General features: G+C 57.5%; 1 protein-coding gene across 8 annotated transcripts in view; it reads right to left on the reverse strand.

Annotated features, from left to right (window-relative positions):
- The window catches only part of TECPR1 (tectonin beta-propeller repeat containing 1), a 27,189-nt gene extending 12,403 nt beyond the window's left edge, over positions 1–14,786 (reverse strand). For all 8 annotated transcript variants that reach the window (XM_006044316.4, XM_025275585.3, XM_025275581.3 and 5 more), the window contains exons 1-9: positions 14,638–14,786; positions 9,672–9,907; positions 9,134–9,316; positions 8,761–8,883; positions 7,807–7,932; positions 5,162–5,336; positions 4,940–5,040; positions 3,674–3,775; positions 2,358–2,503 (exon numbers count right to left, since the gene is read on the reverse strand). In XM_006044316.4, coding sequence (XP_006044378.2) covers positions 2,358–2,503; positions 3,674–3,775; positions 4,940–5,040; positions 5,162–5,336; positions 7,807–7,932; positions 8,761–8,883; positions 9,134–9,316; positions 9,672–9,907; positions 14,638–14,764 — 1,319 coding nt within the window. In that variant the 5' untranslated portion in view covers positions 14,765–14,786. The remainder of the gene's footprint in view (positions 1–2,357; positions 2,504–3,673; positions 3,776–4,939; positions 5,041–5,161; positions 5,337–7,806; positions 7,933–8,760; positions 8,884–9,133; positions 9,317–9,671; positions 9,908–14,637) is intronic.
- Positions 14,787–15,812: the final 1,026 nt, after the last annotated feature.

Raw genomic sequence — 15,812 nt, forward strand, 5'->3', positions numbered from 1 at the left:
CATGGCATGGTCAGACTGTGGCCTTTTGTGGCCGCCGCTGCTCAGTGTAATGATGGCAAGGGTCATCTGTGCTGTAGCGGGTGGCAGCTCGTCATTCCTTTTTATTGTTAGATAATATTCCATTGTATGGATACGCTGTTTTATCCATCAGTTCTTCCACTGACAGACATTTGAGTTGTTTCCGCATTTTGGCTATTGTGAGTATAAGGGGTGCGTCCGTCGCTCAGGCGTGTCCAACTCGTTGCGACCCCACGGGCTCTAGCCCACCAAGCTCCCCTGTCCACGGGATTCTCCAGATGAGAACACTGGAGTGGGTTGTCATTTCCCTCTCCAGGGGATCTTCCTGACCCGGGGATCAAACCTGTGTCTCCTGCATTGGCAGGCGAATTCTTTACCACTAGCAACCCCTGGGAAGCTCATCCGTGCTGCGATAAATATTCGTGAACAAACATTTGCTTAAACGTCTGTTGGGTTCTTCTGGGCCTCTTTCTGGGACTGAAACTGCTGGGTCCTGGGGTAGCTCCGTGTTTAGCCTCGTGAGGAGCTGCCACGCTGTTCCCCAAAGTGGCCGCCGCGTCATTCACACCCCCAGCAGTGCAGGGCAGGAGGGTGCCGGTTTCTCCACATCCTGGCAACACTGATTCTGTCTCTGTTTTTGATTATAGCTTTTCTGGTGGGTGTGAAGTGGTATCCAACGTGTTTCATTTTGTCTTTGTAATGTGGTTTTGTTTGTGTTTCCCTCATGCCTCGTGACGTCAAGCATCTTTTCCTCTGCTTGTGGGCCACTCACGTACCTACTATGCAGAAGCATCTATTCAAGTCTTTCTCCCCCCTGCTTTTTCTTTTCATTTATTTGGTGCCTTGGGCCTTAGTTGAGGCGCGTGGGACCTTTGATCCTCATTGTGGCATGCACACTCTGTTTTTAAAAATATACGTTTATGTATTTGGCTGCATTGGGTATTGGTTGCAGCACGCGAAATCTTCGTTTTGGGATCTTTCTTTGTGTCTCATGGACTCTCTAGCTGTGGCACGTGGGATCCTAGTTCCTCAACCAAGAAAAGAAGGGCATTGCAGGGCAGATCCTTAGCTGCGGGAGCACCAGGGAAGTCCCTCCTTAGCCCTTTGCAGTTGTTTTTATCTGTTGTTGAGTTTCAAGAGCCCTTTATGTATTCTAGATAGTAGGCCTTGTCAAATATATGATTTCCAGTATTTTCTCCCATCCTTTCGATTTTTTCATTTTCTTGAAGTGTCCTGAAGTGAAGTCGCTCAGTCATGTCCGACTCTTTGCAACCCCATAGACTATAGCCTACCAGGCTCCTCCATCCATGGGATTTTCCAGGCTAGAGTACTGGAGTGGGGTGCCATTGCCTTCTCCAGAAGTATCCTTAGAGGCACAGAATTTTCTTAATGTTGACGAACTCTGACTTATCTATGTTTCCTTTAGTTTCTTGTGCTTTGGGTGTCATATTTAAGAAGCCGTTGCCAAACCCAAGGTCACAAAGATCTGGCATCAATGGTTTTGGAAGTTCTCAGCTGATTCCAATGTGCTGACCGCTTAGAAAACTACTGGCTGAAGAACTGCAACCCGCAGGTAAACCCCGCCTGGCCAGCCTCCTGGCCCCTCTAGGCTGCCAGTGCAGCCGAGTGCTGACCGCCGAGCTGGGGGAGCGGAGGGTGGAGACCAGCATCTGAGGGGGGCCCGAGCTGCAGACAGGATCGCGGGCCGTGTGCCCGGGAGGGTGAACGCGGGCAGCCCCCGTCACAGAGCACAGGCGCTGCCGGCTGAGGCGCTGGGTCACCTGCCAGCGTTCCCCTGGCCAGTGGGCAGGGCTGGGCCGTGTCCCCCCTCTAACCCCAGGGAGCCCAGGGCGTGGTCCCCAGAGCTAGGGCCAGGCACACCTGGGACCTTGCGAGAAAAGCAGAACCTCGAAAAGGAAGCTCTGAGGGCTGGGCGTGGGGGTCCCAGGGAGTTAGGCCTCCAGGAGTTCTCGGCTCAGTCCCGGGCCTCGCCTCCTGCTTAGAGACCCTTCACCTTCCTTCCTGCTCTCCTCTCCTCGGACACAGAGCCTGAGCAGCCAGGGAAAGGAAGCCTTTTCTCGCCCAGACCCTGAGGCTTTGAGACCAACGGCCAGCCCACTCGGGACAGCCCCAAGCCCCATATGGACGGACGCCCTGGCCTCGCCGAGCTGCCCACTCCCGCCTCCCACGCGCAGCGCTTGCCCTTGGGCCCAGTAGGACCCCAGCCCAGGAGGGGAGGAGGCCCCACTGCCGCGGGTTGCCATGGGTCAGGCCTGACGCTCTCCTGCCTCCTCCTACCCTGCCCGCCCAGCCCGGCCTGCCAAGCCCGTCACCGTCACCTGTGGAGGCTGAAGGAGCTGCCGGAGAGCGAGCGGTCGCCCTCCCGGCCGGCGACGATGACCTTCCACGTCTTCCCGCTGAGCTCGCTCTGGGTGACGCCCTGACGGAAGTACAGGGCCCGGTCCACGCAGCCGATGCCCCAGACCTGCACAGAGAGGTACTGCTGGGTAGGCGGTGCGGAGCCCCCTTCCTTGTGGGGGGGTACCACGTGGGGCGAGCACCCCGGGTCGAGGACACATCTCGGGGTGTGCCTGGGAAGGGCCTGGGGGCTGTGCGCTGAGTACAGGACTCAGATGCAGAAAGTAGAGGCCAGAGGGGCAGGGGCAGGTGCGGCTCCAAGTCCCAGGGAAGCAGGGACCCCTGCCTGGCTCCACAACCTCAGGCCGACTCAGGGCTTTGGGGCACCAGGGTCCATAGAGGTGCCAGTGCTCGTGGGTGCTACGTGGGGATGGACTCCCACCCGTGTCCCCATCCTCCGTGTGGCATCTTGTGGGAAGGAAGCTGCTCCCCAAGTGAACCCAGAGGATGCTCCTGGTCTTTCTGAAGTGGCAAAATAGCCTTCTTGATTCCAATCTCATTTTTAGGGGGAAGATGGTCGAGCAAGCCTCCTGCCCTCTATCTTTGGGCGCTGAGGAAGGTGGGTATGTGGGTAGCTGAGGGGCCCAGAGAAGGGGCCCTGGCTCTGGAGGTGCCCGAAGGCAGAGCCGTGGCCCCAGGAGACCTTGCTGTGGAGGTCATAGCATCTCTGTCACTTGGTCATGGCCCACGGCCTCGGTGATCAGGCCCGTGGGCACCAGCTAGCACCCACCTCGCCCCTGCCCATTGTGCCCAGCCCACCAGGGCGGGTGAGGAGGGTGAGTGGGCACAGGAAAGGCTGCCACCCCCGCACCCCAGAAGTGCGTTTAGAGCAGCGGGAAAGGCGTCACCTGCACCCTCAAGTCTTAAAAGTAGCCAAACCTCTCTCTACGAGGAGGAGGCTACCCTGTAGGAACCATGCTTGTGGTGTTCGTGATGCTGGCGAGACACCGCTGCTAGAGTTGGAAAATGTTTGTCCTTAACCTGTGCGCAAATACCTCTTAGCACGCCTCCCAGTCTCCAGGGTGAACGCCCTGCCCAGATCTGTGCTCATGACCACTGCTCTGGGGCTCAGCCGGAAGCGGCCCCCCAGCTGCCCTCGTGGGCTTGCAGTGTGTGCCGGCCCTAGACGCCTCCCCTAGCGGCCTCACGAGCAGGCCTAGTGGAAAGGGACAGTGGGGAGCAGGGAGCACCCGCTCTGAGGCCGCCCCCGCTGACCACGGCTCAGAACCACACACACCTGGTCATTCAGGCCCACGTTCACCATCATCATTTCTCCAAACATCTCGATCCAGCTGGTGCCACAGGGATTGTGAGAGTTGACACCTCTTCGGAACCAAACCTGGGAAATCAGAAATAAACACACCCCCCTGGAGTGCCACTCAAATGGAAGGGTTTTTTTTTTTTTTAAAGTCTCAGGAAGAATAAATGAGTAATTTGGTCCTTTGGTTCAGGCCACAGATGAGCACAGCACACCGTTCAGAAAGGATGCCCTTGGGCCTCCCTGGTGGCTCAGTGGTGAAGAATCCCCCTGCCAATGCACGGGACACAGATGTGATCCCTGATCCAGGAGGGCCTACCTGCCGCGGAGCAACTAGGCCCAAATGCCACAACCACTGAGCCTGTCTCTAGAGCCGCACCTGCTGAGGCCCGTGAGCTCCAGGGCCCGGGCTCTGCAACGAGGGAAGCCCCTTCAGTGAGAGGCCCGCGCACCGTGGCTGGGGGGGCGACCCTCACTCTCCGCAACTGGAGGAAAGCCCCAACAACCGAGACCCAACACAGAAAAAATAAATGATTCTTTTAAAAAGGAAAGAAAAGATGCCCTGGGATGAGAGATAGTGGAAGCAAGAAGAAAAGAGATTGTGAAAGCAACTCAAAATAAGCTTATTTCCCCCTCCGATAAGGTAAAAATGAGCACTTCTGGAAAGGAGGGGTAGGCAGTCAGTTAGCTGAGAGTTTGCTTCTGATATTTGGAATGCTATGGCCTGTTGAGGGATAGTCATTCTGTGCTTGGTACAGGGGTGCAGGCAAGGCGGGGGTGGGGTCACCAAAGAGCTCAGAGATCATCAGTGACAACAGCAGAAAAATGCACAGGGTTCGACTGATGCCGGCTATGTTCTAAAGAGTATAATTTTATTTTTTACTTTTTAACTACTAGCAGTGCTGGGTCTGTTGCCATGTTGGCTTTTCTCTAGTCGTGGTGAGCATGGCTATTTCTAGTTGCGGTACAAGGGCTTCTCATGCGGTGGCTTCTCTCGTTGCAGGGCATGGGCTCTGGAGCTCGAGGGCTCAATAGGTGTGGCCCAGGAGCTTAGTTGCTCTGCATCATGTGGGATCTTCCTGGATCAGGGATCGAACCCATGTCTCCTGAATGGCAGGCGAATTCTTTACCACCAGGCCACTAGGGCAGCCCTAAAGAGTTAAGACCACACTCACAAGGACAAAAACCCACATGACTGTCAACATTAAACTGAGCCCTCAGACCCAGCCCCAGGGACTGTCTTACCTTCCGGTCCTTAGTGACGGCCCAGACCACGCAGACGCCCGTGGAGACATGCAGGATCCCATTTTCAGACGTGGGCGGCTCCACTGTGGACCAGGAACTTCCTACCCGCCCCCAGGAGGAAGTGCAGGCAGCCCCCATCACTAGGAGCTCGGGGCCGGGTGGGGCGTTGAAGCCGGGCGCCCCCTGCCCGCCTCTCCCAGCACAGCACGCAGAGCCACCCACCTTTGGGGTTGTTCCTGTTGATTCCTTCCCGAACCAAGGCCTGGCCCTCCCAGAGCGTCACCCACAGCAGGTCGTGGGGCCCACAGCTGATCTGAACCGCCTCCCCGGGGGTGTCCACCAAGGACCACGACGAGCCTTCAGGGTTGTGGTGGCTGACGTTCTCTCTGTACCACACCTGGGAGGCGAGGGATACCAGCAGGGTCAGGCCAGAGCTCCATGCTGGGTCAGCTTCCAGAATTCGGCTGTATCGGCATCAGCCTGTGCACAGCCCAAACATGGGGGTCTCCAGAGGACCCGGGGTCTCGAGGGGACCGTCCAGATCTCCCTCACCTTGTCCCCACTGCCATCCAGAGCCTCGAGCCAGATTAGATGTCTCCTGCCTATGCTAGAATATGCGACACCGACACGTGGATTTTGGCGGTCCCAGGGGACAGACCTCTTTTGTCACCTGCTTGACTTGTGAGAACTCCAGCCCTGGCCTGGGTGTCCTGCGCCCTCTAGTGGCCAAATGCTCTCAGTACACCTGTCTCTAAGAGAAGCAGGGGGCTGGGTGGCTAGATAAAACCTTCAAGCCTCCTTTTTAGGAATGTTGGACTTCCCTGGTGGCTCAGACGGTAAGGCGCCTGTCTACAATGCGGGAGACCTGGGTTTGATCCCTGGGTCGGGAAGATCCCCTGGAGAAGGAAATGGCAATCCACTCCAGTACTATGGCCTGGAAAATCCCATGGACAGAGGAGCCTGGTAGGCTACAGTCCGTGGGGTCGCAAAGAGTCGGACATGACTGAGCGACTTCACTTTCACTTTTCAAGCTGCAAGGAGATCAAACCAGTCAATCCTAAAAGAAATCAATCCTGAATATTCATAGAAAGACTGATGCTGAAGCTCCAATACTTTGGCCACCTAATATGAAGAGCCGACTCATTGGAAAAGACTCTGATCGAAGGCAGGAGGGGATGAGAGATAGTTGGATGGCGTCACTGGCTCAATGGACATGAGCTTGAGCAAGCCCCAGGAGATGGTGAAGGACAGGGAAGCCTGGTGTGCTGCAGTCCATAGGGTTGCAAAGAGTCAGACACAACTGAGTGACTGAACAACAACAAAAATGTTCTTTGGGCTTCCCTGGTGGCTCAGATGGTATAAGAATCTGCCTGCAATGCAGGAGACCTAGGTTCAATCCCTGGCTCAGAAAGATCCCCTGGAGAAGGAACTGGCAACCCACTCCAGTATTCTTGCCTAAAAATTCCATGGACAGAGGAGCCTGGTGGGCTACAGTCCATGGGGTCACAAAACAGTTGGATATGACTAGAAAGACACTTCACTTCAAAATGTTCTTTGCAAGGACTGATGCCGTGGGATTTTCCAGGCAAGAGTACTGGAGTGGGGTGCCATTGCCTTCTCCTCCAGTGACTAAACCAGCGGCTGGACCCACAGCCCACCACACTGCAGAACCAGTCCTGGGCAGCCCCCCTTCTGCTGCCTGCTGGGTTTGACCCGACTGTCTGCCCAACTTCGCCCAAAGCCCAGGTCCTGGTTCCACCTTTAATGGACCACGGGAGTGACATAGGGGAGTGCTGGCTCACATCCGGCGCGGCTCTCAAACCCGTTCTCCCCTCTCTCTGCATCCAGGTGGCCCCGCAGTGGCGCTGCGTCCGGTCCAGCTCCCCAGCACCCTTCAGTGTGGCTAAGAGAAAGCCACTATGGGGTGGCCTCGGCCTGGACCGAGCAGGACCTGGAGGTAGGCCTGATAAACGCCCGCTGGGACTGCTCCAAAGCCATCCAGAGAGCTTTGATCAGTTTGTGTTCAGAGCACTGAGGAGTCAGAGTGTTAGGTCACCTGCGCCCAGGACCGTCTGTGTTGCTGCCGCTGCTGCCGCCAGGGGTGGGTTTCGTTTCTTTGAATCACGTTTCCTAGATCACAAGCTCCCCGAGCAAAGACTCTCCTCTCCTCTCTAAACCTCCCCCCATCCACCCATCTATCCACCCATCCAAAAGCCTTGCATCCATCCATCCATCAGCCACCCATCTACCCATCTGTCTACCCACCCACCCACCCACCTAGTAATCCACTATCCATTCATCCATATACCTGTCTACCAACCCATCTGCTCATCCACCCATCCATGCATTCATCCACATAACTATCCATCCATTTATACACACACACACACCTATCCACACCCCTCTGCATCCATCCACTTATCCACCCATCCTACCCACCCACCCTTAATATACTGGACACTCTGCTGTGTGGGAGGCACCACAGGGCACTGGGAAGGGAGCCTAGCCTTGCTCTGAGGAGCCAAGCCTGATGCGACCCAGCCCAGGGTGGGCGCCAACCAAGGCTCCAGGTGCTCAGAGGAGGGACAGGCCAGGACCAGGCACGCAGGGAGCTCAGAGGCCTCTGGGAGGACGAGGACCCAGGGGGTCCCCAGGACAGCAAGGTCGCAGGAGGGGGGACTGTGGGGCCCCCAGCGACATGCCACTTGCTCAGGCAGCCCCCACTGCTGGGACAGGACATGAGGAGGGCCCAGGGAGCGCCCTCCTTCATCCACCCGGGAGGCCGGCTGGGGCAGCCTCTCCCCCACCCACTCCGTGGGCGGCCTGGTCCGCCACCTCCCACCCGCAGCTCTGGGGCGCGGCCTTACCTTTCCCTGCAGGGTCACGGCCCACACGGACAGGCGGCCCACGGGCTCGTCTGTGACCTCCCACCCGCCCACAGAGAGGTCACTGAAGGGGTCTGGCAGTTGCTGGGGGTCGTCCTCTGAAGGGATCTGCATCGAGGGGGTGAGAGGCAGGAGGCCTCAGTGCCTGTGGGTGCCTGGGCCCGGGGCGGCGCTGGTCCGCTCCTGCGAGCCCCCACCCCGGCTGCCCGCCAGCCCTCAGCACGCTGCCCTCTGCTCTCTAGCCCGGCTCTACTGACTTCACAGGGCGGGCAGCATCGGGCGGAGGGCCCCTCTGCCGTGTCCTTCCCTCCACCAGCCCTGGGCTGGGCTGCTGGCCCCAAGGGCTCACAGCGGCCCCCACTTCGCTGTGACTCCATCCGCCACGGAGAAGGAGCTGACCCCAGAACACGGCCGTGGGGTGGGGGCTCCCGTGACCCTGGCCGTCGCCCTGCTGCCTGGCTGCTCCCACCCCGGGGCCAGGCAGGCTGGGCCAGCGGCCCCACCTCGTGGCATGGGCCCTCCAGAGAGGTCGGGCGAGGGTCTGAGGCCTTCCTCTCATTCAAGGCCCCCGAGCACCCCAGTCCAGGCCTCACACCCCTTGGTTGGTTTTTCTGGGTCACTGGAAAAATACAAGGGCCTGAGTGGCTCTCGCATGGGGTGGGGTTGGGGGGTGGGGGAGGAAGATGTACCAGATCGAGTCTCAGTCCGGGATAGGGCAGTCCAGAGACCAGGGCGACGCCCTGCTGTGCCTGCCCTGGGCCACAGTCTGGCCTGGCTCCCGCAGTGGCCACCTCCCAAAGGAAGGGACACGGGGTCACAGCATTCAACACTGGAGGGGTCAGAGGCCAGGCCCCAGGCTAGGCACACGGGTCCACGTGGCCCTCCCCACCGCAGGCCTGCCGTCTACGTGCCCCCTGGTCCCGCAGGTCCCCAGACCTTGGCCCAGGTGTCCTGAGACTTGTATCTCCTGTACCGGATCCACCGCCGGCGCCGCACGCAGGAATTCCACTTCTTGTCCCTCGTGTAAGTGGCAGGGAAGTCGATGGCATACGTCCACCCCTGAAACATCAAGGTGGGGGTGGGGGGGGCCTCTGGAAGTTTCCCGGGGAAGGCCAGGAAAGAGCTGGGGAAGGGGGAGCGGGATGGAAGAAGGGCGGGGAGGCAGCGTGTGGCCTGAAGCGTCACCCATGGGCCCCGTCCAGCAAGCAGGGAGCGCGCAGGGCCCAGGGCGAGGTCCAATGCCACGGGGCGCTGGGGACAGCACTGGGGGGACGGGGGAGCCCCGCCGGCAAGACCCGAGTTCACCTACCCCTTTCTCCGTGGGTTCCCCTCCAAAATTCTCATCCACGTACCAGTCCGACTCCCACTCCCAGTGCGGCGAGGGCAGCGCCACCCCATCCAGCGGCCGGTGCTGGAGCCCACTCACGTCGCTCCACGGCCAGCGGTCACTCGGCAGGAGCGTCTCACAGAAGCCGCCCACGGGGTTCCAGCGCTGCGGGTGGAGGCAGAGACTGGCCTTAGGCCCGGGCGGCGAAGGCCTCTCCAGGGTTAGCAGGGCCCTCGTCTCGTCTCCAGGACAGGAAGTGAGCAGACGGCCACCAGAACCGCAACCCGAGGGGCAGGGACCTGCCGCCCTGGGTGGTGGGGGGCACGGCTGTTGTGAGCTCCTGGAACCCACCCTGGAGCCTGTGCAGACCTGGCCAGTGGCCTGGGTGAGGACAGGATGGGGCGCGGGCTGCAGAGGCTGTGCGGCCCGATCTCAGCAGAGTGAAGGGAACAGGCGGGAACAGGCCAGGCGTCGGGGGTGCAGGGCTGTCTCCTGGGACCCCGCCACCCTTCGGACCCACCTGATTCTCATAGGCCTCCTCCTGGCAGCGGATGGGAACGTCGCTGGCACCCACGAGCACGTACACCTGGTGGTCACAGGCGATGCCCCAGCAGCAGTCCCTGGCCGCGCTGACCCGCTTGAACTCCAGCTGGGCGTCCCTGCACGGCTCCCAGTGCTGCCCGGCCGTGGACAGTGTGAACACCCTCCCGAACAGGTCCACCGCCCACAGCGCTGAGCTGGGCATGGCCGCGGGGGCTGAGGGGAGAGAGGCAGGAGGGTGAGATCAGTGGGCACGGCCGGTCCAGGACCCTGGCCCCGGGCACCGCCTGGCGAGGCAGGGAACCCCGGGGTGACGCTCTCTTGCTGCAGGAGGCTGAGCACCCTCCCCACCCCCCAGCAAAGCAAGGGCAGAGCCCAGCTTCAGTCCAGTTTCCTTTTCTGTTCTTTGCCTTTTCTCCCTCTCATGGTAAGGATTTTTTTTTTTCTCAAAATACACAAAAACGTCCAGAGAAAAAAATATATACTATTCAAATACCTACTGCCCCCAGTTTAATGAATAGTGTTATCATTCGGTCACAATTTGGACCTTTCTTGTCTAAAGAATAAATGACGGGTTGCAGATCTAATGAATCCTTGAAACGCCTCCCCAGAGGCCCCACCCTCTGGTGCACAGGGGCCCCCTCCCGTTGGTGGGGCCCCCCGTGATCCCCCTTCCTCTGGGTTTGGTAGGGGCGTCCGCACAGGCCCGGCACCCCAGCCAGAGTCCTGTGTGGTCCTGTAGGAGCTGCTCGATTGAGCGGGTGGCAGGGATGGCAGGGGCCTGTCTTCACCCGCCTTCAGTGGCCACCTCCCCCTGACCCCCTCCTCCTGCCATTCTCCGCTGCTGTTCCTTCTTCTCTGCTTTCCCTTTCTGCTTCGTGGAGGGTGTGCAGGCGCACGCCTGTGCTCTGCCACTGCCACCGCACAGAGCCCCGTGGGGCTTCTGGGCACAGGGCCTCCGTTTCTTTGACTGTAGAGGATGGCCTTCATTCAGCCTTCATTCCCTGAGTTCCAAGGGGCAGATTCAAGCAGTTGGTAATTAGGGAAGGGAGGGACTGCAAGACCAGGGAGAGACAGTTCAGAGCAGCCTGGGGGCAAGGCCCTGGTTCCCCATCACACACCACAGTACCTTTAAGCTACCCTGCAGACACCGAAACCCCCTCCAGGTGGGAGAAGTTAATGATTAACCATAGTATGCTTCGCACAAGCACGCAGACCCCAGGCCATTGGGCCCAAAGGTTGATGACGCTGAAGGCTGATGATGGTGGTGCTGACCTCACCACCAACCCATCAGCTTATCCATGAGCTTACCACACCCTCTTTGGACAATTACTGCAAAACTTGTCACTACGTTCCCCACGTGGGGACACATGTATCTGAGGGCATTTAGCCTGCTGTGGTCCCCCTTGCCTGGCAGAGCAGTAAAGCTACCCTTTTTAACTTCACCCGGAACTCGGTTGTCGTTGCTCAGTTGCTAAGTTGTGTCTGACTCTGTGCGACCCCTGGACTGCACCATGCCAGGATCCTCTGTCCTCCACTATTTCTAGGAGTTTGCTCAAGTTTATGTCCATTGAGTTGGGCGTGAACCTCTCTAACCATCTTATCCTCTGCCACCCTCTTCTCCGTTTGCCTTCAGTCTTTCCCAGCATTAGGGTCTGCCTCCAAGATCCAGTGTGGCACTGGTGTAGAGAAGCTGAGCTTTCAGCATCACCACCGACCGCCCCCCACCCCCCAACCCTGGGGCCGACGGGGCTGCTGCTCCCTGGAGCGTGACTCCTGGAGCCGCGTCAAGGCCACGTGGCCAGACCTACGGCAGCAAAACAGAGCAGCTGGACGAGGGCAGCTGGGGGAGTCACAGCGAGCAGCTCTGCCTGATGGAGCAGCCCCAACACCCAAGACCGAGCAGCGCCGCAAAAGGAGGACATAGCTTGTCTGACTTGGAAACCGGAGCGACCAAAAGATGGAGCCTGGGTGCCTCACAGCTGGAGCCAGGCTGTTCTGCTCGAGATGCCCCGGGGGCACAGAAAGCGTGACAACTGGAATGGCAACATGGGTGACGGAGCACCTCTGAAAACAGGAGCAACTGCTGTGAGCAACTAGGCTCGTCTGGAACAAAGTGTGTCTTACAAACATGGAGAAGAGAGTGTGGGCTGCAAGGAAGTGACTGAAGGATAAATAGGAAGTTGGGAGGTGGAGCACGCGCCAAACTTTGGAAAACACCCAGGACAGGCAGTGGCGACAGGAAGAATGTGGAAATGTGATCCTTCCACCTGGGGCACCAACATCCAGGTCAAACACATGGGAAGTCAGGACGCTAGCTTTCTGAAGCCATTTGAAAACTGGCAACTTCATCTGGGTGCCTGAGCTGGGACTCCTGAGATAGCTGTGGTACCTCCAGATGCCTTCTGCTCTTCCCTGGTCAAGCCTGAGGGTCCACTCTCCCCCTGAAGCATTTACACTGTGACTCAAGAGTCCCAGAGTCACACTGGACCCAGACTGTGGGAATTTGGGTCCTGGCCCCACTACCATCTAGCATGAACAAAAGTCCACTGACTAACCTCTCTGTGCCTCAATCTCCTAATCGGGAAAAGGCATAAAGGAGAACTGACCTACTTATGTAGTTGCTGTGAGACCTGAAAGAGGTAACCTAGGCACAGAGTTATACCAGATTGCTCAGCACCCAGCAGGAACTCAACAAGTGTTACTGAAATCATTTTACTTCTTGGCATTTACTATCCCAGACTGCCAATCTTCTCTCTCTTAAAAACAAACAAACAAAAAAATCAAAGCTCTTTCTGGTCAGTCTGAGTCCTTGACCTCCTCATTTCCTCTGTATCTCCCAGTGCTCTGCACAAAGTGAGTGTTTATTCAAAGTTACAGAAAATCACTGCCACCTACGTTCACTGACTCCCTGCGCTAAGATGAAAATACGGTTCCAGGGAAGCCAAATGTCACAAATACTTCAGGTTAAAAGTAAGGTCCTAGGTCATGCTTCCCTGGTGGCTCAGTGGTAAAGAATCCGCCCGCCAATGCAGGAGACACAGGTTCAATCCCTGGGTTGGGAAGATCCCCTGGAGAAGGAAATGGCAACCCAGTCCAGTATTCTTGCCTGGGAAAGCCCATGGACAGAGGAGCCTGGCGGGCTCCCAGAGTCAGACACGACTTAGCAACTACACAACAATACAACAACAAAGCTTCTAATAGGTGGACAGGTATGCGATAAGGCAAATATGTTAAGCTGTCGATAGTAGAATCTAGGTGGAAGATGAGTATGTGGGTGCTTACGTATAAGTCTTTCAATTTGACTCTGTTTGACAATCCTCTTCATAAGTTGTTGGGGAAAAGTAAGAGTTTTACATAGGGAAAGGTGGTATGTCAGTTCCCATGGTGATTTTTTTTTAATAAAAAATTTTTTTATTTATTATTAGGCTGTGCTGGGTCTTAACTGCAGCACATGGGATCTTTAGTTGCAGCATGTGGAATGTGGGAGCATGGAGTCTTAGTCTTTGGGCCACCACGGGCATCCCCCATGGTGACATTTTTAATGTGAACCCAGTCTTCAAAGAGATTTCTTGGCTCACTGTACAAGTAACTGGTGAGGTCAGGCCCAGTCTGCATCTTGAGCTCAATGAATGATGATGTTGAACTTAGTTATTTGGAAATGACTAAACGGTCATTTCCAAACAGACATAATTGAGCCTTCTGGGCAGCTAACAAACAAAAGACTCACCTGGGGGTGATGTTTGTAAACTCCCTCTGGAGTGGAAAATCCTGGTGCCCATCACTTCCCAGCTAAAGATGACAGGAGGTAGCCATCCTTGGTTAGTCCCACCTCCTTGGCCAAGATGTGGTCACAATTTCTCATAAGCCAGTTTCTGGCTGTGAGGTGATGGGGTAACACGTCTAGGGACATCGGGTCACTGGGTCAGAGGACTCTTGAATGGGAGGTTGAAGCATTGAGTTCCACAATTCTGGGATTTCTTTGTTTTGTAGAAGTGAAGAGGTAGAGGCAACATCTCCCAAGAAAGTGACCTCCGATTCACCAAGAAATTCTGCACGATGAATTCCAGTTGGTGCCTCAGTCATTCTACTCAGAAGACTTGCTGGCCACCCTCAGAACCATCTGCCTTTCTGCACGGTTAATTAACAGATCCCTTCAGAGAAGTGGAGGTACCCAAGGGAAGGTGGGGGTGGAGAGAGTAGGCTGGGGTGTGGTAGAGGAAGGGAGAGAGTCCCAAAGGAGAGCCTGAAGCATTTACTTCCCAATCGCCTTAGGACTGCTTCCTGCAAGGTTTTCTGATGTTTTTTTTTCTTTTTATCACACCCTGTCACACCCATCCCCTGTACAGAGAAAACCCTTTGCTACTAAAGCGGCTCACTGCCTGCCTGACAATTGTGAGGGCTGCTGGGAGGCAATGTTAGGGTCAAAGCGGTGGGAAGAAACAGAAGGACATGCAAGATAGTTGAGCCCTTCCTGAGGAGCTGGGTCCATCCTTTCTCACATTCGGCAGCTCAGAAAATAACCCCCCGGCTCTCTGATCTGGGCGGTCAGCCTGGTTTCACTCTGGTTCCCAGTGGTGGGGCGACAGGTGGGCCCCTTGCCGGGCCACCAGTAGCATCTCAGCGCCAGCCCTGACCATCTGCCTGAGCTAATCCCAGGACAAGCAGCTTTGCTGTCATAACTGCCCACAGGAGAGGAGACGGGCTCGATCCTCTCCACCCTCCAGCCACTTCCCAAGTCACTCCAGGGCAGATGCTGGTTGGGGTGTCATGTTGGGGCGGGGGGCCGGAGGCGGTGCGCCCGCGGGTGTGCAGCAACGAGCACCAGCACAGCCCCTTCCCCACTCCGCACTCGTGAGACAAACGCAGTTGCTGCCTCAGCCGCCCCAACCTCTGCAGGAGGGACCGAGGCGCCCATCCCACCTCCCGGCCACCGCTGCACTCACCTGCGGGAGAGGGGCACCGCGCGGGCGGGGTCGCGGCGATTGCTCCTCGGCGGCTGGAGAGCTGCCCGGCCCTCCCGCGAGGCGGAGGAGACCGTGGGCAGGAAGCGGCAGCCAGACCCGCGCCCATTGGTCAGCTTTGCAGTGACGCAAAAGACTGCAGGCGCGCTATTGGCTGCGGCTTACTGCGTCCTCAGCCGGCCTCGGGGTCTCGTCGGGGTCGCGCGCCCGCCCACTTCCGGGGTCTGACTGAAGTGCTGCGAAGCCGCGGTAGTTCCGCGCTCTTCCCGCGATCCCGGGGCCGAGGCGGCCCAGCACATGGTCCACAGGCCCCCGGGACCTGGCCGGTCGCCTCCTGAGGCTGCCGGCCGCCCCCAGGGGCTACCCATTGGAGCAGGCGGTGTGTTCTCAGGGCCGCAGGCGAGGAGCGGGGCAGGGTCGGGAGGCGCCTGGGTGCACAGCCCTGCAGGGACTGGAGGAGCGGGCTGCGGGGTAGTGGCGCGAGCCGGCTTGTGGGCGCTTGGAATCAGGCACCAAAACAGATGTCCAGGTGGTTTCCACCTAATCGAAACGTCGCCTTGCCTACACATAAAGCTTTAACCTTCTTGAGAAAAATCCCAGGACAGGTGATTTTGTGAGTACAACATGGTGTGGTAGCAATAACAAGTCACCATTTTGTTCAGGTTCTGTGTTGCCAGTGTTTAACTACCCTCGAAGACCTACTTCGAGGTAGCTTTGTGTAGTAGTGCCAACATGTGAGTGCTCGATGGGTGCAAGCCTCTGGTGTAGGTGCTGTACGTGGACCTTCTCAATTCATCTCTCCAACAACCCAGAGAGGTAGGAGGTTATGTTTTCCCCAAAGCTGGACTGGAGAAAGAAAAATGAAAGCAGAAAAGGAGATGTGATTGAGGAAAGGCCAGGCACAGCCAGACACAGAGGCTGAAGCAGTATCAGTTGGACTGTGCTTCTCTCCCTTCTTCTCTGGTTCTTGTTCCTTTCTGGGGACCCACAGGGGAAGCCCCACATGGATTGTCTCCAGAGGGAAAAAAGCTGAAGCCTCTGGTTCACCCTGGATGGCTCTGCGGAATCTTGTGCGTTGTGAGGGGATGGCATGTGTGGACTGACTGAGCCTGGAGAACTGGGTTGTTTTGGATAATATGTTTGTGTTCTCCCAGGAT

This window comes from Bubalus bubalis, chromosome 24, assembly GCF_019923935.1.
Source record: "Bubalus bubalis isolate 160015118507 breed Murrah chromosome 24, NDDB_SH_1, whole genome shotgun sequence".
Lineage (NCBI taxonomy): Eukaryota > Metazoa > Chordata > Mammalia > Artiodactyla > Bovidae > Bubalus > Bubalus bubalis.